The sequence below is a fragment of the Choloepus didactylus genome, chromosome 6 (genome assembly GCF_015220235.1).
Source record: "Choloepus didactylus isolate mChoDid1 chromosome 6, mChoDid1.pri, whole genome shotgun sequence".
NCBI classification, from domain to species: domain Eukaryota; kingdom Metazoa; phylum Chordata; class Mammalia; order Pilosa; family Megalonychidae; genus Choloepus; species Choloepus didactylus.
In genome coordinates, this window is record NC_051312.1 from 6,899,546 (window position 1) to 6,925,053 (window position 25,508).

The following is a 25,508-nucleotide window of genomic DNA, read 5'->3' on the forward strand; positions in this document are numbered from 1 at the left end:
TAAGCCTCTACATACATGTAACCTTCTCAAAGAGGCTTACACGGGCCACCTTATTCTAAACTGCACACCACCCAAACCTCTCCCTTATCCCCCTTCCCTGCTTTTGGCTCCATAGCACTTATCAACTGATATTCATATATCTTACTCATTTGTTTATCTGTCACCCCCATTAGAATTTAAGCGCCTTTAAAGCAGGATTTTTTTTTTTTTTTTTGGCTCATCTTGTTTAGTACTATATCCTCAGTGCCTGGCACACAGTTGACACTGAAATATTTAGTGAATTAACAAATACTAATAAACGAATCCTAAATGAGAACAAATATAGTTATAACTTTTGAGGAAGTAACATGTATATAAGAATACTCTTGCCAAGCTAGGTGTATCCTAAGTAAAGTAAACTCAATGTTGCAGTGAAAAAAATCTTGATATGTTAACAATACCTTCTTTCATAATAAACTTTCTATTTATTAACCGCTGTTGTAAGAAAAAGCAAACAGACATTTTCTTCACCTTGGCTGATAAGGTTGCTAAGGAAAATCCCAAGCATGATGTGAATATTAACCTCTGAGGCCCACCAGAGCAAAATGTGTGCCCCAACGTGGACCCCCAGCCTCGAAATGACACTAGGAATATGAACTCTCATGTTCCTCCCCAGACCTATGGAATCTCCAGGCAGCTCACCCGTGTACACCCTTATCACTCTACATGACCTCTAGTAATGGGAAAGAAACTTGTAATTGCCAAATATTTGGAGAGATTGTTTGGATTTAAGAGACCAGGTTTTTTCATTTTACCAACAAATATGTGTTAACTGGTTAAAAAAAAAAATAAGAAAAGCAGCACGAACACTTTTAAAAGACGTTTTCTTCCTTGCAGACGAAGGCAGAGAATGAAACTCCATCTTCCAAAGGAATTCAAAAACATTTCCTACACTAACTAAATTTACTCCATCTAAACTCTTGACAATTTTCAGTTTGGGGATTTGTCAAAAAACACAGCTTTATGGATGTAGTCAAAACACACCAAGTGTTAAGCCCAACATAAATGAAACTATAGGCAACATACGAATCCACTGTGCACCTATATTGGCAAGACAGGGCCAAAAGATTAAAGTACTGTGAACATCTCAGAGAGGGTAATTAAAATGTTGCACCAGAAGTGATGGGAGATTGGTTGGGCTGGCACGTCTTACCCTACCTAACTGAGCAGATCCTTGGCCTACAGCCATTAGGACAAGTACGTTTTCAGTGTATAAATTAACATATCCTCGCTGCGAAGAGAAAAAAAATAAGAAAAAGCCAGGGGAACATAAAGTACTGATTCATGCACATGGTGCTGAACTACAGGCTGAATTCAAATCCTATGAACATACCTGAAATGGTTCCCAGAGAGGTGACTGAGTCATCTTCATTCAAACCAAAGAAATCTAGGCACTGTATCTAATCTACCTTATCCCCTTGGGAAGGGAGGCAGAGATAAGCAATTTATCACCTATCTGCCAATTCCAGGATGAGTATCTTCAGAAACAATTAAGAAGGTCAATGTTTTTACTCAGGCTTTGTATTACATTATACTGTGGGTGCTCTTTTTTGTGTGATTTTTGCGAGGGCAAGGTCCACTGGATTTACCGACTAAGTTGTGTTTTCAATATTCACACTGGCATACTTTTCTCTAGGGCGTAATAACCAATCCAACTGGGATACGGCCTAAAAACATTCTGGGCAGGAAAACGAAGAGACTGGAGGCTGCAGTTAAAGTTTCCTTGGTGGCCTAGGGATTAATGCATAAGCATCCTTAAAATTTGTAACATCTGTGTCCCTAAAAATATTACAAAGCAAAATTCTCTACTGGAAGGACTTAAAACGGAATGGAAATGGCATTTAACAAAGTCTTTGGGACCAAAGAATTGAAAAAGGTCTTGAGAAATCAACCTGAAAAGTCTCAAAAGACAGCAAAATTAATGAATGGGCTAACTCAATATGGGGACCAGCAATGTTAACAGGGTTCTATCAGTCTCAACACTTTTGCTTGATAAATCAACTTCTCCATATTTTGCCCTACTCTAGATTATTTATGTAGTCTAAATATGATGGCATAAAGTGCAACAGGCAAAAGAGAACTGAGCTTCTAGACAGATGTAAATGCCTAGAAGGGTCTGACTCAAAGGGGACTGAAAATTTATTTTGCACTGTGTGCAAACATACTTCTATACATAAATACATAAAAATCTACACACGATCACCTCATGATGCTGATAGCATCATGTAAAGTAACTAAGGATTATCTGAATTGGCAGGAAGTCCTTTGCTCAGAATTGTTCACAAGGGAAATTACCTAAGATAAGGAAGTTTTTAAAAAATCCTGATAAGTTTAACTGCACGTTTTTGACTTTCACCCTTGAAGTCAACCAAACGTTAATTTTAAAAGAAGGTTCCCAAACAAAAATCAGAATTAATATTAATATTCCTTTTTAAATAAGAAACGTGACAAAAATCCCCTTGAGGGAGGCTCATTGCTTGCAGTCTTAACAAGGAAGTCAATATGGGGCCCTTTCTAAAATTATATGTAATTTAACAGTATAAGAGGACAATTGCACGCTATAATAAAACCCTCATTATCTAGAACTGTCAAGTTAGATGATATTCTGGTTATCTAACCCAGATTAAATTATTTTAACCAATTTGATTAGGGAATAAACAAAATGAGTACTATGTTCATTAAAAATTACTTAAGCCTTCCTAGGTCAGTCAGGGCTGTCATTACAAACATCAGTTCCCCTGCTGGGCTTGTAACACACTGAGAAACTAAGGGCCATTAGACCTATTTTAATTAAATGGCCACACACACCTTCTTTTTTAGTCTTCCAACTCCTAACACTTCTTAATTCTATTATTATACCCACCTGAAAAGACATTACCCAACAATTTGGCAAGACTCTGGAAAAAACACCGGGTGTGTCAGACAATCTACAAAGTAAAAGGAAACAGGCCCCTCGGGGAGTGTGACACAGAATAATCAGGTGATTGTTCTGGGGGTCCCAAGACCTTTCTGTTTCCCTCTTGTTTCCAAATTATGTTCTGAACAGAAAAGGTTGCCAGATACCTGAACGCCTAATGGTCAAGGTATTATTGTACGCTAGAAAGTCAAGATTGCAGTTACTGAATTTCCAATATAGAATGAAATGCCGGATCCATAGACTTGAATGCAGAGTCAGGCACTGTTTCTATCTAGGTCAAGGTTACCACCCTGGTAATCCACTGGCATGTGATTAAGAAAGGAAAGGCTTTATCCCATCTTTAAAAGCAAAAGAAAAAACAATACTTACCTTAAAATGTAACATGTTTTAAAAAAAACCAAAACAACCAAAAAATACATTCCAAAGTCCAATATAATTTTTTTAAAATTATCAATGCCATTATTCCCTGGCTAAAAGTATCATTTTTGTTCAGTACTTTAAAACTGGAGTTTCAAAGCCACCTGTAAAATTTTCCACCATTAGATATTATCAAAAATGAGGGTAAACTCAACTCAATAACATTAGAAAACTCCCCAATATTTAGCTTTTCTAACTAAAGCCACATAGCAAACAGAACCAGAAGACAGCTAGGTGGTTTTTCTGAGGTGCTTGGGAAGCAGGACACTGAGGAAAATGAAACTACACGTGCTGCGAAGTAGAAATAGGTGGCTTCTTTGTACCCTTTTTCCGTGTCAGGCAGGTCATTAGTTGCTGAATAGACCGAGTAGAAAGAATATTGTAATACTGACCTCCCTTCCTGGTAAAGAGACATGAACTTATCCTTGGCCCATAATTACTGGACCAAACGGAAGATCTTTTACATCTTTCTGAATAAATGGGCAAATGCTAAGACAGCACTGAAAACATATAAATGTAACCTTGTAAAACCTACTAGATCTACCGTGTTCCTCTTGTTAGTTTCTCCTAAGGAGCTTGTGCAGAAGGTCTCCCATCGCTCCCTGACTTCATCTGGAAGATCTTTAGAGTGAGAAAAGGAAAAAAGCATCATCATTACAGTGACCTGCACAGAGACAAACAGAGTAAACAGGTAAAGAGTGGAACTGCCCTGGGCTCATCAGGGGTACACATGGCATCTTGGATGAGTAACTGGGCGAGAGTCCAGTGCTCGGAGAGGAACCACATCAGACAGATCTCTCACAACCTGATCCCCAAGACTTTCAAGAACGAGACACCCCCAAACCGTCTAGCTTGATGCCAAGAGCCCTAAGCAGCCCCATATGCAATTAACAAGTTTCTGGAAATCTTTTGGTAGAAACTTAACTTGAAAACTTTGTTTCCAACAAGCTCTTCTGAGAAAGGTAATAGGTTTGGTTTTTTTTTTTTTTGGAGGCGGGAGGGGTCCCCATTGCCCATTGTCAAGTAAGTTTAGGAAATGCTGCAAATATTAGCTTCCACACGCTTTCCTGAGATATACTGATTGGCATCTGGCCAACAAATATTTTATGACATTCAGCTCAGCTTCCCCAAATCTTTAAGACAATGTCTCCTAAACATTTGCACCACGGGCCAGCCTACAGACACACAGGCAACAGTGAAATCCCACCTTCCAGAGAAACTTCCATGAAAGGGGTACAGAGATGTTTTCCTGAGACAGCAAAAGCATGACTGCAATTTGGGAGGACTTACTACAATAAAGTGGTCACCTGGCAACTCTGGTTTAAGCACATGTGTGCACTCACATACATACACCTGGCAAGCAATTTCAATAAAAAGAATTATTTAAAAAACACATCACATCATGTGGGTGCTCTTTCATGAAGACATAAACTGTGATGAACTGGCTTATACATCCCTCCGGAAGCAAAACTGTAGGTAGGCAAGCCCCATCTTCCCAACACTGGGAGACAATCTTGGCATTTAACACTCACTCAATAGGTAACACCCTCTTGCACACACATTCTTAAGCAATAAAATGAAGGACACACTGGGAATTGATTTTCAGCAAGGTAACTCTGAATGAATTCTGTACCACAGGTTTTAGAGTTTTCACATTCAGAGTAAGTCCCAGGACTAGAAATTCCTTAGGTCTAAGAACCCAGGGTAAAAAGAAGCTCTTTGGGGTGTCACTTTAGAAGAGACAGACTTGTGGTCTGGGTGCTAGTGTAAAAGGCACCCATGTAGTTTCTTTCAAGTAAACTTAGACTGATTAAATTTAAATCCTAGTATACAAAGAGTCCTCAAGAGCCAATACCCCTCATTTGATGATGGAGATATGGCAGAAGTGCTGGTGCATGCTTTAACATTCAAGTTCAAGAGTATATATATATATATATATATATATATATATAAGTGTATATGTGTGTGTGTGTGTGTGTGTGTGTGTGTGTAGCCTTCAAAAGAAAATAAAAGGCAAGTGTAATTATAGCTCAAATAGCTCAACTGCCAGAATACCTGCACTTTAGGCTCAAAATACTGGAGAATGATTTACTGAACAATGCTTTTTGAGAATGAAATTGGGTAACTGTAGTATGCTGAACTTGGGCAAACTTGCTAATATTTACTAGAACTGCAGAAAAAAGAACAGAGAACTATACTGTTCAAACAAATTCTCAAGAATCTCATTCAAATTCTCCAATTTGCAAAATATAAAGTAACTCCAGAAATAGTTATTACAAATGCTGTACTTCCACTTTACCCTTAACTCCTTTTTCCAGCCCAACAAAAATTTAATTAAAATTCCATAAACTTACCTTTGATAAGCTGCTGTACTAATGCACTGTTGGGGCCCTTATCAGTGCTGTGCACGATACAGTTGGCTATCCTTGTGAGGTGTCCCATGTAACCATGCCGTCTTCCTCCCTCAGCCCTGTTAAGGCGTAACAGACAAACATTCAGATCCCTAATTGGATGGAGTGATGAAAGAGTTTGGTAAACACTGTCTAATTAAGCAATCATTCTAAAATCTAAGGGGACAGAAGATGACGACCATGACTGGAAATGAAGGAGAAACAGCACAAGGGCAGAGAGTCTGAAATCTGTCAACTTAAAAGATTATACTGTAGCCTTAATCAGCATGACACACTGTATTCAAATACGCAAACCAAACCATTAATCTTCAGCAACATATTATCTTAACAAACAAAACAACCCCTTAACCCCACTACCCCAAACACTAACTGATGTCTAATGTTTCTCTGACTTTCCGTTACCTTTTTGTAAAACTACTTTTTAAAACTTTGATTAGATTGTAGGGAACTCAGGTAAGTAACTCTGCTGGTTCATTTCCTTAAAAAACATCAAATTTTAATCCTAGCATTAATTAACAGAGATAGTTAAGTACTGATGGCATTTCTCAAGTTAAAATATTACTTGTGCAAATGCTGCTTCGAACACATTTATTCCTCATCCTTTTCTCCTATTCAGGATCCATCTTTCCAATTCTGATCATTCTTTACATTTAGACAAACGTTTCATATCAATGTTGACTTCTCTATTTACAAAATGTCAACACTTGTAATTCTATGAAACAAAAGACATTTGGTTACACATAGGGAAGAAACAAGAATTTTTTGCTTAGAAGAAGAACTTTCAGGAGCCACCGAAAAAACTACTCCATGCTTCAAGCTTGCCTGGAAATATCTGTTAGATAATCTTACAGCATCTGGGAATACCCAAGAGTGAGAAGGCACAGATTAATCTCAACTAAGCTGCTAGGAGCTTCTTAGAGTCACAAAAAGATCCAAAGACCCAAGTGTTCCTTACATGCTACTTAAGTCAGATGCTCATCTGCACTCCCTCAAGCCCAAAGGTGAAAATTAAGACCCTCTTGCAGGTTTTGGGGCTCAGGGCTTCCAATGTTCTTTGGGCTTCTGGTGCAAAGAAACACGAGAAAAGCTATTTCAGTATCCCTCAATGTGTGTGTATGTGGGGGGGGGTGGGGGGTTGTTAGCCATGTCTCCACAATCTGGAGCTCAAGGAGAACGAGAAGCACACGGGATATCTGAGTGCCGGCCAGAGAGAGGAAAGGACTGAGATAGGGTCAGAATGGAACCAGAGATGCCAATCTGGCCCCACACAGCAACCGGGGAGGGGATCCATCTGCAAAAATACAGCTGAGGTCTGCCAAGACATGCTCCCTGCAGCACACTAACTAGATGCAAAATTTCCCACACACAGAGTGGAATCAAAGTGCTATGAGTCTATTAAGCAATCAAAAAAAAAAAAAAAAAAAAATCAAACCTCACAAAGCAAAGCTGACACCTCTCGTGTTTCCTAGCTCTCTTGGGAATGGCCATGAGATGGGTATGAACAGAGACACAGAGTGAGAAGACTCCTGGAAGAAATCAACTAAAAGAGGCATGAGACAACTTTTTAAGGTTATGGAAGTGGTCTCTGTCTTGACTGTGGGGGTGGTTTCACAACTGGATGCATTTATCAGAATTTACAGACTGTACACCAGGAAAGGATGCAATCTCACTGTAGGAGACTTATCCCTCAATAAACCTGACTTAAAACAAATGCACTCAAGAATCATGCCTTGAGAGCATTTTCAAAACACACCCTACATGCCTCGTCCAGAATTTCAGGCGTGACATGAAAGGTCCCTAGGCAATGGACATGAATGCCGTGACAGACACCACCACTAGGAAGAAAAGTGCTGAGTAACAAAGCTGCTCACGTATCAAATAACATACCAAATAACCTTGCCCATCAACTAATGAAAATGTTCTAAACCAGAAAACACCAAACAATTTTTCCCTCTAGTCCATGTAGGAAGTGACCCTTCTCTAGAATGTGCGCAGACACCTACGGCATTCTGTTCTGATTTCAAAGAGAAACTGACTTCACAACTCTTTCAATTCCACATTATTCTCTCAAAAGAATATCAGCCACTCAATAATGACCCGGAAGTTTGGAAGGCAGTTCAGAGCTGGGGGGCACTCCCAATTCCCTGGTTTCCCCTCAGGAGAGGTGGAGCAATAGGAAGATCTAAAAATAAATTATTAGAAAAATATTTTACAATAAAATAATCTGTAGGTAGCAAGAGAATCATTTAACCTGTAAAGTGGCTGGTATCATGTAATTATTTTCACTTTGCTCTGTCTAGGGCAAGGGGTACATATTCCTCACGTTATAAATCAAACTGATTTCCTATTATAAAACAAGTTACTTACTGCTTCTTCTCATTCATTTCCCAGGCTTCAAGTATTCGTTCTATTAACTGACATTTTTGAAAAAGCTGAGTAAAAAAAGAATATTCCAATTAACATTTGTGTAAAAGTCAAAGACACAAAACCTTTAAATTAAACAGAACTCTAGTTAAACAGATGAGTGGTATGCACAGCATGTAAGGATACTGGTTAAGCCAAATGTGGTGTGATGGTAAGTTTACTCAAGGCCCCCAGAAGACAACAGGGATTCAAAGCCTCAATAAACCCTTCAGCAGTGCACCTGCAGGCCAACTATAGTATCACAGGTACTCCATATGCAACAAGTTGACCTAAAGCAAAGCGTGGCTTTATCAACCACGAAAATACAGAGCCTGACCAAAATTAAAATGGAATAACGATTATTATGCCCTTGCAAAAAAACAAAAATTTAACTTAGAACCATAGAACTTCCAAGCAAGAAGAAACCTGAAGCCTGACTTCCTAAAATCACCTCTTAAATGACAGAAAACAAAACAGACTCCAAGAAGGGGCTTGCTAAACATGACACCGAACTCACTTCTCCCGTATTTCAGTCATGAATTCAGCTCCAGAAATTAAACCCTGGTATGTCCTAATGCTCAAGTGTTTTCTGTGGTGCTTAAATTTCCATGGTTCTTCTCATCTTCAAAAGACCTATAATCTTCAAATCTATTAATTTTATCAAATAGGCAGGCCACTTAGAATACCTTTTTCTTAGAAGTCAGTTCATTTGTAATGGTTATTTGTCCAAGATTTGATTATATTATCATTGGTAAAAAACGCAATGAAAACATGACAGTTAAATCTTTCAACTCTGAAAGCTAACCCCATGCCCTTAAACCTCAATTCATTTCACAATGAGATGGAAAATGCTATCACAAGGAGAGAGGGGAAGAACAAATGAGACCAAGTGAGCTTACATGTTTCAATAACAAACTGTCACCAGTAGAGTCTTGCTCAGCAATTGTGCCATTTTCTGTGTTTTCAAAAGGACTTGCAAGAATCAGTGCAATACAAATTTCCACTTGTGTATGTAAAAAGTTATTCCACGTATATTTGAAGAACATGTCCTACACAAAAGAAAAGCAATGCTTTGTTTAATTTAGTTAATTCAGTGTGTAAGCCACTACTTCAACACATTTAACAAATGGTGATTTAATGGTTTAAAGTAAAATGGCATGCTCTCAGCTTCAAAGGACTAATTTAAAGGAATATGAGTGTATGTTAAAGGTCTGAAACATCATTCTTCATAGCCTAAATAACATCTGCTTGTTTGACATGCCACAATTTCATGGAATAAAGTAGAAATCAACAATAAATTTATGAAGAAAAGACAAGAGTAAGTTCCTCAAACAGAAAGGGAGTGTCTTTTTAAGCTTTTGAAGCAACTAATGCAGATACTAAGTTCAGTAAATTTTCAAGTTTTTAAAGAAATTTATGAGAATTTCCTTTTGATTCAATAAATATTCACTGATAGTTTTTATGCAGGGCACTGTGCTAGGTTTGTTAAGGGAGACAGAGTAGACAAAAATATAGCCGCAATCTTAAGATATTCACAACTGAACAATAACCATTCAGGCACTGAAAAATTCTAGAACTGTCAACTGAATGGAGCAAAACAGAAGTCAGGCCTGAAATGCAGTGATGTGTGAATCTCCTGGGAGTGCAAAGGTTTTCCAAATTCCTTGAAAAAGTAATATCATCTCAAAAAGGAAAGACAACGCCTAAAAGCACAAAATGCATAGTCAGAGTGGGTGTTCAGGATATCACTGAGTCTGGTTATCTAATCCCAAAAGGAAAAAGTATTGATTAATTTTAAGAGTTTTAGCAAATGCATTATCACTAAAAAGTAGCTCTAAAGATTAACACGAGAATAAATTTAACGAGAGTGTACAGCTAGTGTTAGTCAGATTCAAGACTAGAAACTGACGACTTCCGGGAGAATCCCAGAGGCAGAGGTGAAAAGTGATATTCCTGGAGTTCTGCACACCAGTAGAGGGCAGGCAAAAGCTACGTCTCCAGAGGGCAATGACCATGTGAGGAAACAAATCCTTTTCACGTTTCATCTTTCTCTCTAAAACTTTCCTGATCTCCATGCCCAATACTGATATGTTAGCTATAGAACCCAGCCTGAAACATAAGAACTAAAAAATATTTCAGCACTAGAAAGTAAATGGTAGCTTGCTGAACCAGGTATAGGATTGAAACTGGGTGTGAATTCAAATCTTGGCTCCATAACTTTATAACCATGGAACTTACCACTCTCTCATGAGCATGATCTGAAAAACAGATACCCCTCTCACATGCAGGGTTTGATAATCAGGATTACACAAGAAATGTATATATGGTGTACATTACAGAACCAGTCACATGAGCAGACACCAAGGCCCTCCTATGAAACACCCCAAAGACTCCCAAAATGTGCGGTGTGAACAGACAGCTGAGTGTTAGTCCTTGGGCCTCTGAGCTGCAGAGGCAGAGCAGTAAGAGCAAGCTCAGGAATGGAGCTGTACCTCTGGACTCTAAGCACAAAACCAGGAAATTAGGGGTCTCAGGGCCAGGGGAGCCCAGACCACCATTCCTGAGCTCTTTCTCTTTCCTTTCGTTTACAAGATGACTGACAAGTGTCTCAGGAAAAAATCTATACATCCTTACTGCTGATAAAAAGAAAGTTTTCAGGGTCCGGATAGAATATCAAACATTCCCTTAAACCAAAGCATGGATTATAATCCAGAGCAAGGTCTTATGAAGGCTGAGAGAGGTGAGGAAGCTGCAAAAGAAACATTTAGAGCTCACAGAGGTTGGTTCATGAGGTTTAAGGAAAGCAGCCATCTCCATAACACAGAAGTGCAAGGTGAAGCAGCAAAGACATATAAACCAATTTTCATCTCTTAAACCAGCAAGGAGAAAAAAGGGTATACACATCACCCCAATATGGAGACCTGCAGGCATTGTTTAAACACAGCTTATCAGAGGCCATGGGACAACAGTCGGTTGCACGGTAAGATGTTCATGAGTGAAGAACACTTGTTATAAAGGAGGAATGGAGAGGATGAGCCCATTTGTATTGAAAGTAAAACTAGTATATGCAGTTAGTGGACACCTTTACAGTAACCCTCCCCTCTTCTCTGAGAAGTAGACACCTGCCTGCACAGAGCCTCTCTTCTAGGACTGTGGAATGGAGACAGAGACACTGAGCCACGGATCACGGACACACAGCTGTGTGTACAGAGAAGCAGAGAAGGTCTCTCAGTGAGGAGCAGTGCTCAGAGGTCACAGGGTACCTGGTTTCCTGGTGGCTCTCAAGCTTCCTGCCTACATGCGGGGTCCCTTGGGCAGTATGAAAGGACTTCATGTCCTGGGCTTCATAAACTACTCTGCTATCTGCTTAAGAGAACTTCCTTAGTTTTGCAGAAGTCAGTCTAGGGGGTTTCTGCTACAATCAAAAAAACCTTAATGTTAGGCATTAGACGTGGAATAATGAATGCACAGTTTAGTCTCATGTTTGTCTCTGACGTGAAGACAAAACCCAGGACAGGCTTGAGTGGGGAGAAAGAGGACTCAAACAGTGACAGCGGGCACACGGATGTCTTAGCTGCACTCAAGGGAAGGAGCAGTGTCTACTCATTTTCAAACACACAAATCTTTTGACCCAGCTATTCTACTTCAGGAACTTAGGGTTCAGAAATATTCACACAAGTATGCAAGGATATAAGAAAAAGGATGTCTAGTACAGCATATTGTGAAATTAGAAAATCAGACACAACACAAATGCTAATCATAAGGGACTGGCTAAATATTGTGCAGACGCTTTTAAAAAGCAGGCGAAACTTGGCAGGTAAAATCACTGCCCTCCCCCCTACGTGGGATCTGACACCCAGGGGAGTGAATCTCCCCGGCAACACGGAAGACGACTCCCAGGGAGGAATCTAGACCCGGCATCGTGGGATGGAGAACATCTTCCTGACCAAAAGGGGGATGTGAAAGGAAATGAAATAAGTTTCAGTGGCTGAGAGATTCCAAAAGGAGCCGTGAAGTCACTCTGGTGGCACTCTTACATTACAGAAAACCCTTTTTAGGTTCTAATGACTTAGAATAGCTAGCAGTAAATACCTCAAACTATCAAACTACAACCAGAACCCATGAATCTTGAAGACGATTGTATAAAATCGTAGCTTATGAGGGGTGACAGTATGATCGGGAAAGCCATATAGACCACACTCCCCTTTGTTCAGTGTTTGGATGAATGAGTAGAAAAATGGGGGCAAAAAAAAAAAAGGCACCCAGTGTTCTTTCCTACTTTGATCGTTCTTTTTCACTTTAATTTTTATTCTTATTATTTGTGTGTGTGTGGTAATGAAAATGTTCAAAAATTAATTTTGGTGATGAACGCACAACTATATAATGGTACTGTGAACTGAACGTACACTTTGTATGACTGCATGGTATGTGAATACATCTCAATAAAAATGAATTAAAAAAAAAAAAGCAGGCAAGAAAAATAGGTAGCTCTCAATATTAGTGGAAAACTGCTGTCCCAAAATGGTACATACAGCGGAATTCCATTTTCTTAAAGAGTAATATAACCTATACATAGACATGAATGTGTGCAGAAAGAAGTTTGCAAGGACACACACCAACCACTAATGGCTTTCAGTCAGGGGCATGAGGGGAATGGTTCATTTTATAGTTGTTTTTTTTTAGTGGTTTTTCATATTCTTATATTGGGGGGGAGGGGTGCAGGAGATTAACAGAACAAGTGAATCAGTTTCACAGTTCAAGGGAAAAAAACAGACAAGTGCTGAGGAAACCCTGAAGGGTGTGACTGCACTCTGTCTCTTGCCTGTGAGACTGTGCTTCCTCAGGAAAAGGCCTGTGTCCTAGTCACCCGTGAAATCCTTTGTCATTGTCCTTTACACTCAGCAACATTAAGTAACTAGTGACAAATCACAAGCATTCAAAATGTACAATAAACTATATGCAAAAAGTATTTATAAAACCACTTATGCTCAGACCAAGAAAAGTCATCGAAACATACTGAAACTTTGTGAGATTGTAACTTGAGTCACAGATGCATAACAGGTCAAGGGCAAATTAAGACATGTGAGGGAGATCTTACCAATATTACTCCAATGCTGTTCAATTCGATAAGGTCCCCATTCACACTGCGGCTGTGGGTCTGAAGGAGGCTGGAGATCAACCTAATCACATTCAGGCGGGTGTTCCCCACAGGAGGATCCAGCACACCCCAGGTGGTCTTCATCACACTTTTCTGAGGGAGAAAAAGCTTTCCAATTAAGTTCATTAAAAAAACCAACCAACAAGCATAAAGGGTTTGTGCTAAGATATAATACTAGGGAAACCGACCTTGGCAAATAATCTGACCTGAATTCTACACTGGAAAGAACGTCTGAAGCTGCTTGTAATAAGTTTAAGATATGATGAAATAACCAGGAAGAAAGAAGAAAACTACAGAAATCCATGAAAAGTACGTACAATATTCCAAAACTTGACCAAAATGTAAGAAGCTAAAAGAAGTTACAAGTGGTTTTGGAACAGTCCTCCATCTTTGCAAAATCTGTGATAAAAATACAAATTCAGAAGTTGCCTCTGGGTCACAATCCTGAAATGTGATCCACTTAACACCTATTCTTGTCCATAAAAAGGTGTTTCCATTGTTTGAAAGCACAAAAGACAGAAGCAGAACATTTGGAAATTTCAGAGGTTTGACAGTTAACAGAGACAAATTGTAGTCAACCGGTTAGGTTGCCCTTTCTGAACTTCCCCAACCACACCAGCACCCACTACCCCCCTGCTCCATCTGAACCCCTGGCCTTCTCCTCTTGAGGCCTAATGGAATGATAAGGCTCAGTTTTACTCCATGTAAGACAGCGCTAGTTGACAGACTTCTTAAAAAGCTTAATGGATCTACTTACACACCACATTATAGAGTAAAATCAGGTACCAACTGACCTCACTCACTCCTAGGAGTAAAAGAGAGGAAGTCCAAACGAGACACTGCCTTATTTTTGAATCAGGGCCAAGAGGAATAAAAATGTGAGAATCCACATTAGCTGTTGCCTTGTTTTTCCACCTAGAAAGAAGATGGGTAGGCCATCTAAGACACAGGTCAGTGGCACTTCATCACATACCCCTCTTCTTTCTCAGATCCTTTTCCCATCTCCACCTTCCACTTGTGATTTCTCCTCCTCTTCTCCTATATTCTTTTTTCTTCTTTCCTTATTCTCCTATTCTTCCCCCCTAGGTCTAGAATGAAACATGCCACTTACAGTAGCTGTCAGACACCAACACAGGCACTTTCCCTGAGGGTGAGAGCCAAACACACAGTGCATCCAACACAGGCTGGAGTCAGACAAGATGTGGCAGGAATCAGTCCAGAGAATGAGGGGAACACATAGTGCAGAGGGGAGCCGGCACTCCCTCACTGGTAGCACTGGCCATCTTAAAAGACAATCACAATCCGGAAGCTAGTTGAGCTTGACTCCCTAGGTTATGGATATTTTCAAATTATTTTATGTTCTCTACTTCCCAAAAGGAGCTAAAGAAACAGAAAACATCTAAGAGAAGAGAGAAACTAGTATAACAACTTCCCGATAATTCAGAGTAGACAGCCACAGAGCCACATGCTACAATGGCGAGGATGTGGGCGCCCTTGCTAATGGGCAGGAGGGAAGAGGAAAGTGTAAGAGCTGGTGCTGGGAATAGAGCTCTCATCGAGCTGGATTCCCCACCCTATGATTTCAGAAGGACGTGCCTCTTACCCTACTTAAATCTCCATACCAACCCCAGGGGCACAGGGTGTAATGGAAAACACTATTTATGGACCACTGATACCCTTCTTTTCTAGACCTTCATTTTCTGTTGTTTGTGCTTTCTGGGGCCTGCTTGAGTGAACTCTCAGTTTTAGGCTAGCACACTATGTTCTCTACCAAAAAACTAACACTCCAAAGTCATATCTCTTTCCATGCAGCACCTTTCAACTTCAACCTTCTGTTTCTTAAATAAGGCATCTGTCCAACAGCCTATGGTACTGCTCCAATTCTATTCAAGAAAACGTGACTTCAAAGACCAGACCTTGAAAGATTAAATTTAAATCGAAAACATGATAAGAATATGCTAGAAGAAAGTAATTTATTTTACTCAAAAATTTATAGAAGGAACAAAAAAGCTACAGTTTCCTAAGCGAATACCTTGCTTAATTTTAATTCTACCCCCCTTATCAAATGTAGACAATATATAGAGATAAAAGCCAATTAAAAACTATTTTGCTAAAGCAGGATCAAAAGCATTAAAAACAACTGGCAGTGTGGCCTTGAGCATGTTTTGTACATGTTGGTCGTAGCTAGCTGTGTCATTCTCAAGATTCATATACTTTCCAACAACTATTCAAACAGAATTATTAGGCTGATCAGCCATGCTTAAGGTAACAGACCTACCTTGGGTGGCTCAAGCAGGAGTTCATGAAAAGATCCAAGTCTTCCTCTGATGGCTTCTAGAACACTCTTGTTGACTGAGCAAGCTGAGTGACTCATGCCTGGTGGGCAGATCTCTATATGGCCTTCAAATCTTGAAACAAAAGTTAATTTTACTTATAATTTCAGAACAAATTATTCAGGCTGCCCCGTATCAGCCATGTAGGAATACCAATAATGATTATATATAAACATTCCTGGCTGCAATAAACCAAAAGAGGATGTAAAAAACCTGAATACGGGATAATAAAACCTTTAGGGGAATCAGAGAACACAACTGAAATGAGAAATGATATGTAGTCTCTTCCCAATCTCTGACACCTCCTAACTTCTTATAACTGCTATACTAGTAGCAGTTCTCTAACTGACCAGAAAATTAGGAAAGCAAAAGACGCGACCCTTGAATTACAGGGTACACCCTTTCACCTGCCAGTTTCAGATGAGAATAATAAACAGACCTGTACTTACAGTTTTTCTTGGGTAACCAACATTTATTCCTACTGAAAAGGCTAAATTTACTCTTTTAGGTTTAAATTATTCCTCTACATAAAGCTCAAACTATACTCATTATAACCCACTATACTCATTTATTATAACCCACTCCTTACAGGAAAACAGTTACATGTGGAATGAGACTCCCAAATCTCAATTGTACTAATTACTGCCGGAGCACAGTGGTTCTCAAAATGGGAGAGGAAGGAGTCCAGGGGGTGAGGAAAGGCGGCAGGTAAGAGGGGGTTCTAAACACTTGGTATGAAGTTCAAATTAAAGGACGTTATCTGAAAGTGGTGTGTGAGCTTGACAGCAGTGTAAAATGGTGTTCATAATGTTTTGATTGGAGCCAGACTGCCCAAGACCAAAGCTGCCTCTTCATTTACCAGCTATTTGATCTAATATGGAAAACAGGGTTCACATCAGATCTCCTCCCCAGAACTGCTGTGATGGTTATGCTAATGTATACAAAGGGCACCTAGAGAATGCCTGTTGTTATTACTATTACTTAAAATACTCCACAGATAATTCTAAGAGCTACATTTAACCACATTCAGAAACTCAATTACTGGGAAAAAGAAAAAGTAACTTGTTTCGATTATGGTATATTTTAATGTGTAGAGGTTTTAACAATTTATGTGGCCAAACGTAGCTTCTTCATTATAGTTTCTATCCAGGATGTCATGTTTAAAACTCCCATACAATCCTATAGTTCTTCGAGTGTTTGTATACTTTTTCTTCTACTATTTTTAATTTAATTCATCTGGAATTTATTTTTGTCTAAAATATCAGGCATAGGCATGATTCTCTTCCCACAAGTAATGAGTTGTCTTCTCAGCCACGTTTATAGAAACATCCAGCCTTTCCCCATTATGTGAAAAACTAGATTAAACCATATATTAAAATTCTTTAATTAAGTTTGTTTACTTGTTCATCTAATAAATTCTTGAACATTAATTTACGAACCAAGCTAGGTACCGACAGTCAATACCCATGCTGATTTAACACTTACACTGGTATCACAAAGGCATATTTATTATAACAATCAGGCATTTTAATATTCAGGACGCAAGTTATCCCACCCAATGGTCTTACTCAAAATTTTTGGCTACCTCATATTTTTATTCTTCCAAATAGACACAATTTGCCAAATTCAAAACAAAAATTGTTACTATTCGGAAAAGAGCTATATTAAATTTAGAACTTAAATTTGGAAAGATGCGGTCGCGTCTACTGCTTCGGGTGGGGGGCGGCCGGTTGCTGAACCCTCGGCTCTCGGCGTTGCTCGGAGGGTACCGGCGGCTGGGGCTCTTTCCCGGAGGCGAGGGCGAGGCGGGGGACTTGGCCAGGTCCCCGGCGGTGGCGTGCAAGGTGTGGAGGGCGGCGAGAAGGGAAAGACAAGACACTCTTCCTCCAGTAGGGGTAGAACAAAAGGACAAAAAGGCTTTATTCAGGGGTGAGCACAGGTTATATAGGCTGGCATAGAGGGCGGGGGTTGTTACAAGCCAATGCTGAGGGGATAAAGGCTAGGATTGGTTCTGAGAGGGTGCGGAGGTTAGGATTGGTTCTAAGAGGGCACGGAGGTTGTTTGAAAAGGGGCGGGAGTTGCTCTGGCAACGGTGTCTGGCAACAGTGTATGCACACTGGTGGTGGTGGGAGTTGCACTGGCAACGGGGAGTGTCCGGGCAAGATAAGGGGGTGGGGAAAAGGCGGTTCCCTCCGGCAAGCCTCCCCTAACGGTGGTATTTTGGGTGAGGAAATGGGGCCTGCCTCCGGCCTCACTTTCTCAGGCCTGGGGGGCTGTGGAGGGCGCTGTCGCCCGTGCCCACCACCCTCCCCAGGGGCGGATCCGGTCCCCTGGCCCAGGCCCGCCAAGTTGAAGCACGTAATCAGTATCCCGCAGAAAGACAAAAGAAGTGATGTACGTTACGTTCCATTTCATTGCTGAGAAGTAATCCACTGTACTGATACACCCCAGCATTCACCGGTTTCCATTTCATTGCTGAGAAGTAATCCACTGTACTGATACACCCCAGCATTCACCGGTTTAAGGACATTTTGATTGTTCAGTTTTGGAATGTAAACATTCACACACAGTTTTTTGCATGACAGAGTTTTTCTTTTACTTGAGTAAACATCTAGGATTCATGTAAATGCCTTTTTAACTTTATAAGAAACTACCAAATGGTGTTAGAAAGTGGCCGTCTCATTTTGCATTCCCAACAACAATGCCTAAGACTTCCAGTGGGTCTGCATCATTGCCAGCACTGTTTTGGTTGCTTGGCTGGTTTTAGCTATGTAGTGGGGCTGAATGATGGCACACCCCTCCCACCCACCCACCCAAAAAAGAAAGATATGTCCATGTCCTAATACCCAGAATTGGAATGCTACCCCATTTGGAAAAGGGATCTTTGAAGACTTATAATTAAGTCAAGGATAATGAAATGAGATTATCCTGGATTATTCAAGTGGCCCTACATGCCATCACAAATGTTCTTATAAAAGAGACAGACACCCAGAGTGGAAGGTGACACAAAGACGAAGCAGAGAGAGATGTGGCCACCAGCCAAGGAACGCCAACCAGAAGCTGCAAGAGGCAAGGGACTCCCCCCTGGAGCTCCTAGAGGGAGTGCAGACCTGCCAACACCTTGATTTTGGACTTTGGACCTTCAGAACTGAGAGAATAAATTGCTATTTTAAGCCACTCAGTTTTGTTTTTATTACAGCAGATCCAGGCAACTAAAGTAGAAACTGTTCAAAATGCATATAGTGGTATCTCAACATGGATTTTATGTGAATTTCACTAATGACAAATGATGTTGACCATCTTTTCTTGTATTTATTTGCCCTAAATAAGACCTTTATTTCTTAATTGTCTGCTCAAATCTTTTGACATTTTAAAAACTGGGTTGTTTTAAGTGTTTGTTATATAGTCTTGGTATAAATCCTTTCTCATACATGTGACCTACAAATATTTTTCTGACAGTCTGTGGCTTATCTTTGTATTTTCTTAACAGAATCTTTTGAAGAGATTTTAAAATTTTAATGTAGTCTAAGTTCTTGATTTTTCTTTTTGGATTGGGCTTTTGGTGACATAGCTAAGAAAACAAAACAAGGTTTTGTTTTCCTCTATAACTTTTTTTTACATTTAGTTCTATGATCCTTTTCTAGCTAATTTTTGCATAATGTGCAAGGTACACATGAAGGTTCAACTTCTTACATATGGATGTTCAACAGTTCCAGTGCCGTTCATTGAAAGGCCATCTTTCATCACTGAATTGTCTCTGCACCTCTGCCAAAAACCAACTGGCCACCTATGCGTGGGTCTATTTCTGGATTCTCTGTTCTGCTCCAGTGGGCTAGATGTCCATCCTTTTCATCAGTTCCACACTGTTCTGACCACTGTGGCTTTATAGCAGGCCCTCAAATCAGGGAGTGTGAGTCCCACAATTTTTTCTCTTTTTTTGGCTATTTTACCTCCTTTGAATTTCCATTTAAATTTTAGAAATTACCCTGCTGATTTCTATAATAAATCACGTCTGGATTTTGTTTGGAAATGCACCAAATCTACAGACTAATTTGGGGAGAGTAACTTTTCAACAATATCGATTCTTCCAATTCATGAACATAGTATCCCTTTCCATTTGTTCAGGTTATCTTTTATTTCATCAGTATTTTATGGTTTTCAGCATTTTAGACCCTGCACATATTTTTTATTTTGCATTTAAGTATTCCCTTTTCTTTGTGCTGCTGAAATGTTACTTAAAAAAATTTTCAAATTTCAATTGTTCATGGATAGTATGTAGAAATACAACTAATTTTTGAATACTGACCTGCACTCTTGCTAAATTTACTTGTCAATCCTAAGAGATTTTTGTAGATTCTTTAGGACTTCCCACAAAGATAATCTCAACATCTGTGAACAGATACAGTTTTATATCTTCCTTTACAATCTGTATAAATTTCTTTCTTGCCTTATTGCACTTACTATGACCTCTAGAAAATGGTTGAAGAGGAGTGGAAATGGCAAATGCCCTTGCCATGTTCCTCGATTTTAGGAGAAAAGCATTTAAGTCTTTTACCATTAAGAATGACGTTAGCTATAGGGATTTGTGTTAGTTTTTTTGTTGTTGTTGTTGTTTTTTAAGAGGCATTTATCAGTTCTCAAATGCCTTTCTATTACTAATTTGCTGAGAGGATTTTATCATAAATGAATTGAATGAGGTGATCATATGGTTTTTTATCTTTAGTCTACTGATATGAAGTACACTGATATTTGAATGACAAATCAGCCTTGCATTTCTCCAAGATAAACCATGGTATAGTATGGTTTAATATTTTGCTATATTTGCTTGGCTGCTATTTTCTTGAGAAATTTAGCATCTAAGCTCTTGTGGGATCTTGGTATGTGAACTTTTTTTCCTGAAATATTTTTTCTAGTTTTGTTATCAAAATAGTGCTGGCCTAACAAAATGAATTGGGAAGTGTTCACTCTTCAATATTCTGGTAGCGCCCTTAAATCTTTGGTAGCCAATCTTTTAAGTCACTCTTGGGCTGAGAGTTTGCTTTGTTGGAAGGTTTTACATTGGAATTCAATTTGTTCTATAGATATAGGACTATTCACATTATCTATTTAAGGAAGTTGTCTGTTCCAAGTAAACTGCTGAATTTGTTAAACAGGGAACAAAGTGAAGTTCCCCTTTCATTCACTTTATTTGTATTTTATGTCTTTTCTACTTTTTGCTCAGTTGCTGTGGCAAGAGATTTATCAATTTTATTGGTCATTTCAAAGAACCACATTTTGGTTTCATTGATTTTGGTTATTATTTTGCACTTCTCAATTTCATTGATTTCTGCTCTTATCTATTTCCTTCCTTCTGTTTACTTTGGGTTTAACTTCCTCCTCCTTTACTAGTTTCTTAAGGTGGAAGCTTGGGTCATTGACATGAGATCTTACTTTTTTTTTCTAATATAAGCATTTAATGCCATAAAAATCCCCCTTACATATTAATTTTGCTGCATCCCACAAATTTAGACATGTTCTATTTTCACTATCATCTACTTCAAAATATTTTCTCATTGCCCTTGTCATTTCCTCTTGACACCTGGGTTATTTAGAAGTGTGTTCTTTAATTTTCAAGAATTTGGAAATACTAAAGGAATCTTTCTTATCAATTTCTAGTTTAAATCCATTTCCATCTGAGTTCACATTTTAAATGACTTTTATTACTTGAAATCTTTTAAGCTTTCTCTGGTCTCACCTGCCCTCAATATTTTCTCTTTCAGTGTCTTAAATATATCATGCCACTGTCTTCTTGCCTCCATAGTTTCTGCAGAGAAATCTGTACATTGTCTTATTGACTTTCCCTTGTATGTGATGGATTGCTTTTCTCTTGCTGCTTTCAGAATCCTCTCTGTCTTTGACATTGGACAATCTGACCAGTAAGTGTCTTGGAGTAGGTCTTTTGGGATCTATTCTATTTGGAGTACGTTGTACTTCTTGAATCTCTAATTTTCTGTCTTTTATAAGAGTTGGGAAATTTTCAGTGAATATGTCTTCTATTACTCTTTCTGCCCCTTTTCCCCTCTCTTCTCCTTCTGGGATACCCATAACACGTATATTTGTGCGTTTCATGTTGTCACTCAGCTCCCTTAGACCCTGCTCATATTTTTCCATTTTTTTCACCATCTGTTCTTTTGTGTGTATGAATTCAAATGACCTGTCTTCCAGTTCACTGATCCTTTCTTCTGCCTGTTCAAATCTACTGTTGTGTCCCTCCATTGTGTTTTTCATCTCCTCCATTGTGGCCTTCATTCCCATGAGTTCTGCCATTTGTTTTTTAAGTTTATGAATTCTTCTTTATGGTCAGCCAGTATCTTCTTTATATTCTTCAGCTCTTTTGCTATATCTTCCTTCATTTCATCAAATTTATTTAGCATTAGTTGCCTCCACTCCTGTGTCTCAGCTGAGCTATTAGTTTGTTCCTTTGGCTGGTCCATGTTTTCGTGTTTCCTGGTATGGCTTGTTATCTTAAGTTGTCTAGGCATCTGATTCTCTTGATTAGTTTATTTTGGAGCTTGTTTTCTGTCTTTTACCTAGTGGTTTTCTTGTTGGTTGGCTTTGTTTTCTGGCCTCTGTTATTCAGTTCAACTTATTCTAGACCTCTAACTTAGGTTCTATTTAGTTGATCAGAATTTTTCCCCTCTTGTTTTTTCTGTTTCTTGCTCTGCCTCTATGTAACCTTTTTGTGAGTGGGTCTCCTCAGATATGGTCGACCCTAGTCAGATTTTCCCAGTCTAGTGAGGCCCAGGTCTCACTGGGAGGGTATGGAGTTTTCCTGAGAATGAGACCCTCCTATGAGGCCTTTAGAATTGGTGCTTTTCCTCTCCTGTCCAGCAGGTGGCGCTGGCCAGCCCGCAGCTCCCCCACCAGTGTAAGGAGGTGTGGAGCTGTTAGTTCTCCTGGTGACTCTGATCCTGTCGGGGGCGTGGCTGACTGAAGCCGGAATCTGAATTCCAGTCCCTGGGGTCTGAGTTCCCAGAAGGAGGACTGCCAGTTGAGCTGGACCTCCCTCCACTCTCCCAATCCTCAGAACTCCAGTTGTCTCTCAGGGGCACTATTCCCTTCTCCTCTCTCCTCTTTGGGGCCTCTCCAGGTAGATTCCTTGGTCAGCCTGAGTTGCCAATTAAAGACGGGGGTGGAGGCCTTCAGTAGTGAATACGGAATTCAAAGACACTGTGGGTACTCTGTCTCCCCTCAAGCCCAGCCTAGTCCCTCAACCTGGGCTTTCCAATAGAAAATAACCACATATATTACTTTTAGATTAAAAAAAAAAAAAAAAAGAGTCTCTTTTAAACGTCTTTCCCCAGCCTGGAAGTTTTGTCAGTGTCCGAATAGAGCATTTAAAGATATGCTTTGGGCTATTGTCTGGTAATTACTCTCCAACTGCTTCAGTTCCACCCCTGCCGGGGGCTATTGAAATGCAAAAAGATAAGGGATCAGTGAGAAGCCAGAAGGGACAAAATGTAAGGGAAAAAAAAAATGGCTTTTTTGGAGTCTGGGAATGGGTGCCCGCTTTTACGTGCCCCCACTTCTTGGAGCCCAGCTCTTCTTTAGCACCCCAGCTCCCAAAGTTAGTTAATTAATTTGTTAATTAATTCTGCAGTTGAGGCTGGGTTGAGCCTCCCTTCTTGCCCTCAGCAGATTGCTGTTTTTTGTTTTTTTTTTCCCCCCCTTTCAGGGAGCCGGCAGCAAGACAGTCTGTGAGGTCTGGGTGGGGAGGGGTGCCAGACCCCTGGTCCGGGGAACTTACAATGTTCGCTGCGATCTCAGCTTTTCCTCCAATTCAAACTTGTGTCCAATGTGTGACTGGTTACTGGAGACCCCGAAAACATTGTTTCATATAGTTCTTGGGTAATTGCCAGCTGCTCTAGGGGAGAGACGAAATTCTGCTCCTCACCACTCCGCCATCTTGCCCCCTCAATATTTTTAAGTAAGCACCACTAAGGTCCATGGAAAAGAGTGTGCAGATTATGTGCAAGTTACCCCTTATATCTAAAGCTCTCAGGGTTTCTTTAATCTTCTTGCCCCCTAAGGTGATTTGGGAGTTACATATCTTATTATTATTCTACTACATTAATAAAAACCCATTTGAACCACAATTTTATCAAGATGGAGAAAGAAACTGTAAACAAATACACCATAGCTGCCCCAATATAGGAACTGCAATAAGCTCTATTTCCTTCTCCTAATTTCTTGAATTTTGTTAAAATAATTTGGAATTCATTTAATTTTTTCAATATTTTATTTCAGTCATTCATTCCTAAAACTTAATTTTACAATCACATTAATTTTTATATCCCTACATGTTTCATTGATCATTACTTATACCAACATATTTCCTTATCTTCTTTATTCTAATTTCTCTTTTTATTTAGCTTTTGTAAAGTGCATCTTTAAGTAATTCCCGCCTCTCCTCCCCCAGAAACAGTACATGGATGATACACTGAGCCCCCAGATGCTTGAAAATGCCTACTTTGCCCTCACACATTAACAATAGTATATCAGGGTCACAAGCCTGCCTTTTGTTTTTCGGTTTTTATTTAGCTTTACAAACAAGATGTCTGGCAATCTGATTTGCTTTGTACTTAACCCATTTTTTAACCAGATTTTAAGATTTATCCTTTATCCTGGGGATTCAGAAATTTCATCAGGATAAGGCTAACAGCTGATTTTTTTTTTTTTTTTTTTTAATTAATCCTGCCTAGTACTTAGTAACCCTTTATGGTCTGAGGGTAAGTTTCTTCTGGTCACAGAAATTTCCTTCTATTATTTCTTTTATAATTGCGTCTTTTCTAACTGTTGTAAGAAAGGAATAAGTTTCATTTTCACATAGAGACAGCATGGAATAAGGGAAATGGAGGCAAAACCAGTTTAAACAAGCCCCAGACAAAGAGAAGAGAGAATCTGCCTGATGTAAAGAGACATGAGGTAGTATCAGAGGCGGGAACTCACAGCAAAAAAATAAAAATTTGGGGGGGCATTGGCTAATCAGTTCAAAATCTCAATAATGAGCTAGTTGGCTCTCTGGGATTGGCTGTACAAATTAAAATCTCAAAAGATGAATTAGTTAGTGTTCTCGGATAGGCTGTAACCTCTGTAGTACCCAGTCAATGGGGAAACAGGGGAGGGACTTGCGAATTAGGAGTAGGAGATTTAAACATCGCCATTCTCTTCCTCTGGCGTGCCAGCCTTCCATGTGTTTGGCTGGACGCCCCATCTTGCAAGATCGGAAATAAATTCTTTTCTCCTCCAGAACCGAGAGAGCGTTTATTCCCTTACAGGTACCACTTTATTTCCGACAACTTGGGGGCTCGTCCAGGATCCAAAGCTTCGGAGGGGGACCCCCGAGGTGGACAAAGGGAAGGCGCGCCCCGCTGATTGAGCGGTCTCGGACTCCGCCATTGGGGACCCATCTCCGGCAGCTAAAGGGCCCGAGACCAGATGCTTGGATCTGCCGGTTGTGGATGAGAAAAGGGGGAAAAGAAAAGGCCTGCCTCTGGTTAACCAGGCAACTCCGTGCACGGACCAAGGTAAGGAAAGAAATATTATATTACCTTGGTGGTTAAAGCATTCTGAAAGTCTGGGGCTGATCCTGAGGGAAAGATGCCCAAACAAGACTCAGAATGGGGACATTCTGATGAGCCTAGAGCTGATCCTAAGGGAAAGATGCTCAGGCAAGACTCAGAATGGGGAATAGAGGCAGTCAGCCGGCCGGGAATAAAGGGAAGGGGGTACCTTTAGGGTCCCCGGGGAACATTCCTCTAAATAATCCATTGGGAAACATGTTAAAACAT

The 25,508-nt window shown here is 39.8% G+C and overlaps 1 protein-coding gene across 6 annotated transcripts in view; it reads right to left on the bottom strand.

Annotated features, from left to right (window-relative positions):
• The window catches only part of PPP6R3 (protein phosphatase 6 regulatory subunit 3), a 169,536-nt gene that overhangs the window by 49,560 nt on the left and 94,468 nt on the right, over window positions 1-25,508 (bottom strand). For all 6 annotated transcript variants that reach the window (XM_037842026.1, XM_037842027.1, XM_037842023.1 and 3 more), the window contains exons 9-14: window positions 15,624-15,753; window positions 13,286-13,438; window positions 9,087-9,236; window positions 8,152-8,216; window positions 5,728-5,843; window positions 3,909-3,994 (exon numbers count right to left, since the gene is read on the bottom strand). In XM_037842026.1, the coding sequence (XP_037697954.1) occupies window positions 3,909-3,994; window positions 5,728-5,843; window positions 8,152-8,216; window positions 9,087-9,236; window positions 13,286-13,438; window positions 15,624-15,753 (700 nt within the window). The remainder of the gene's footprint in view (window positions 1-3,908; window positions 3,995-5,727; window positions 5,844-8,151; window positions 8,217-9,086; window positions 9,237-13,285; window positions 13,439-15,623; window positions 15,754-25,508) is intronic.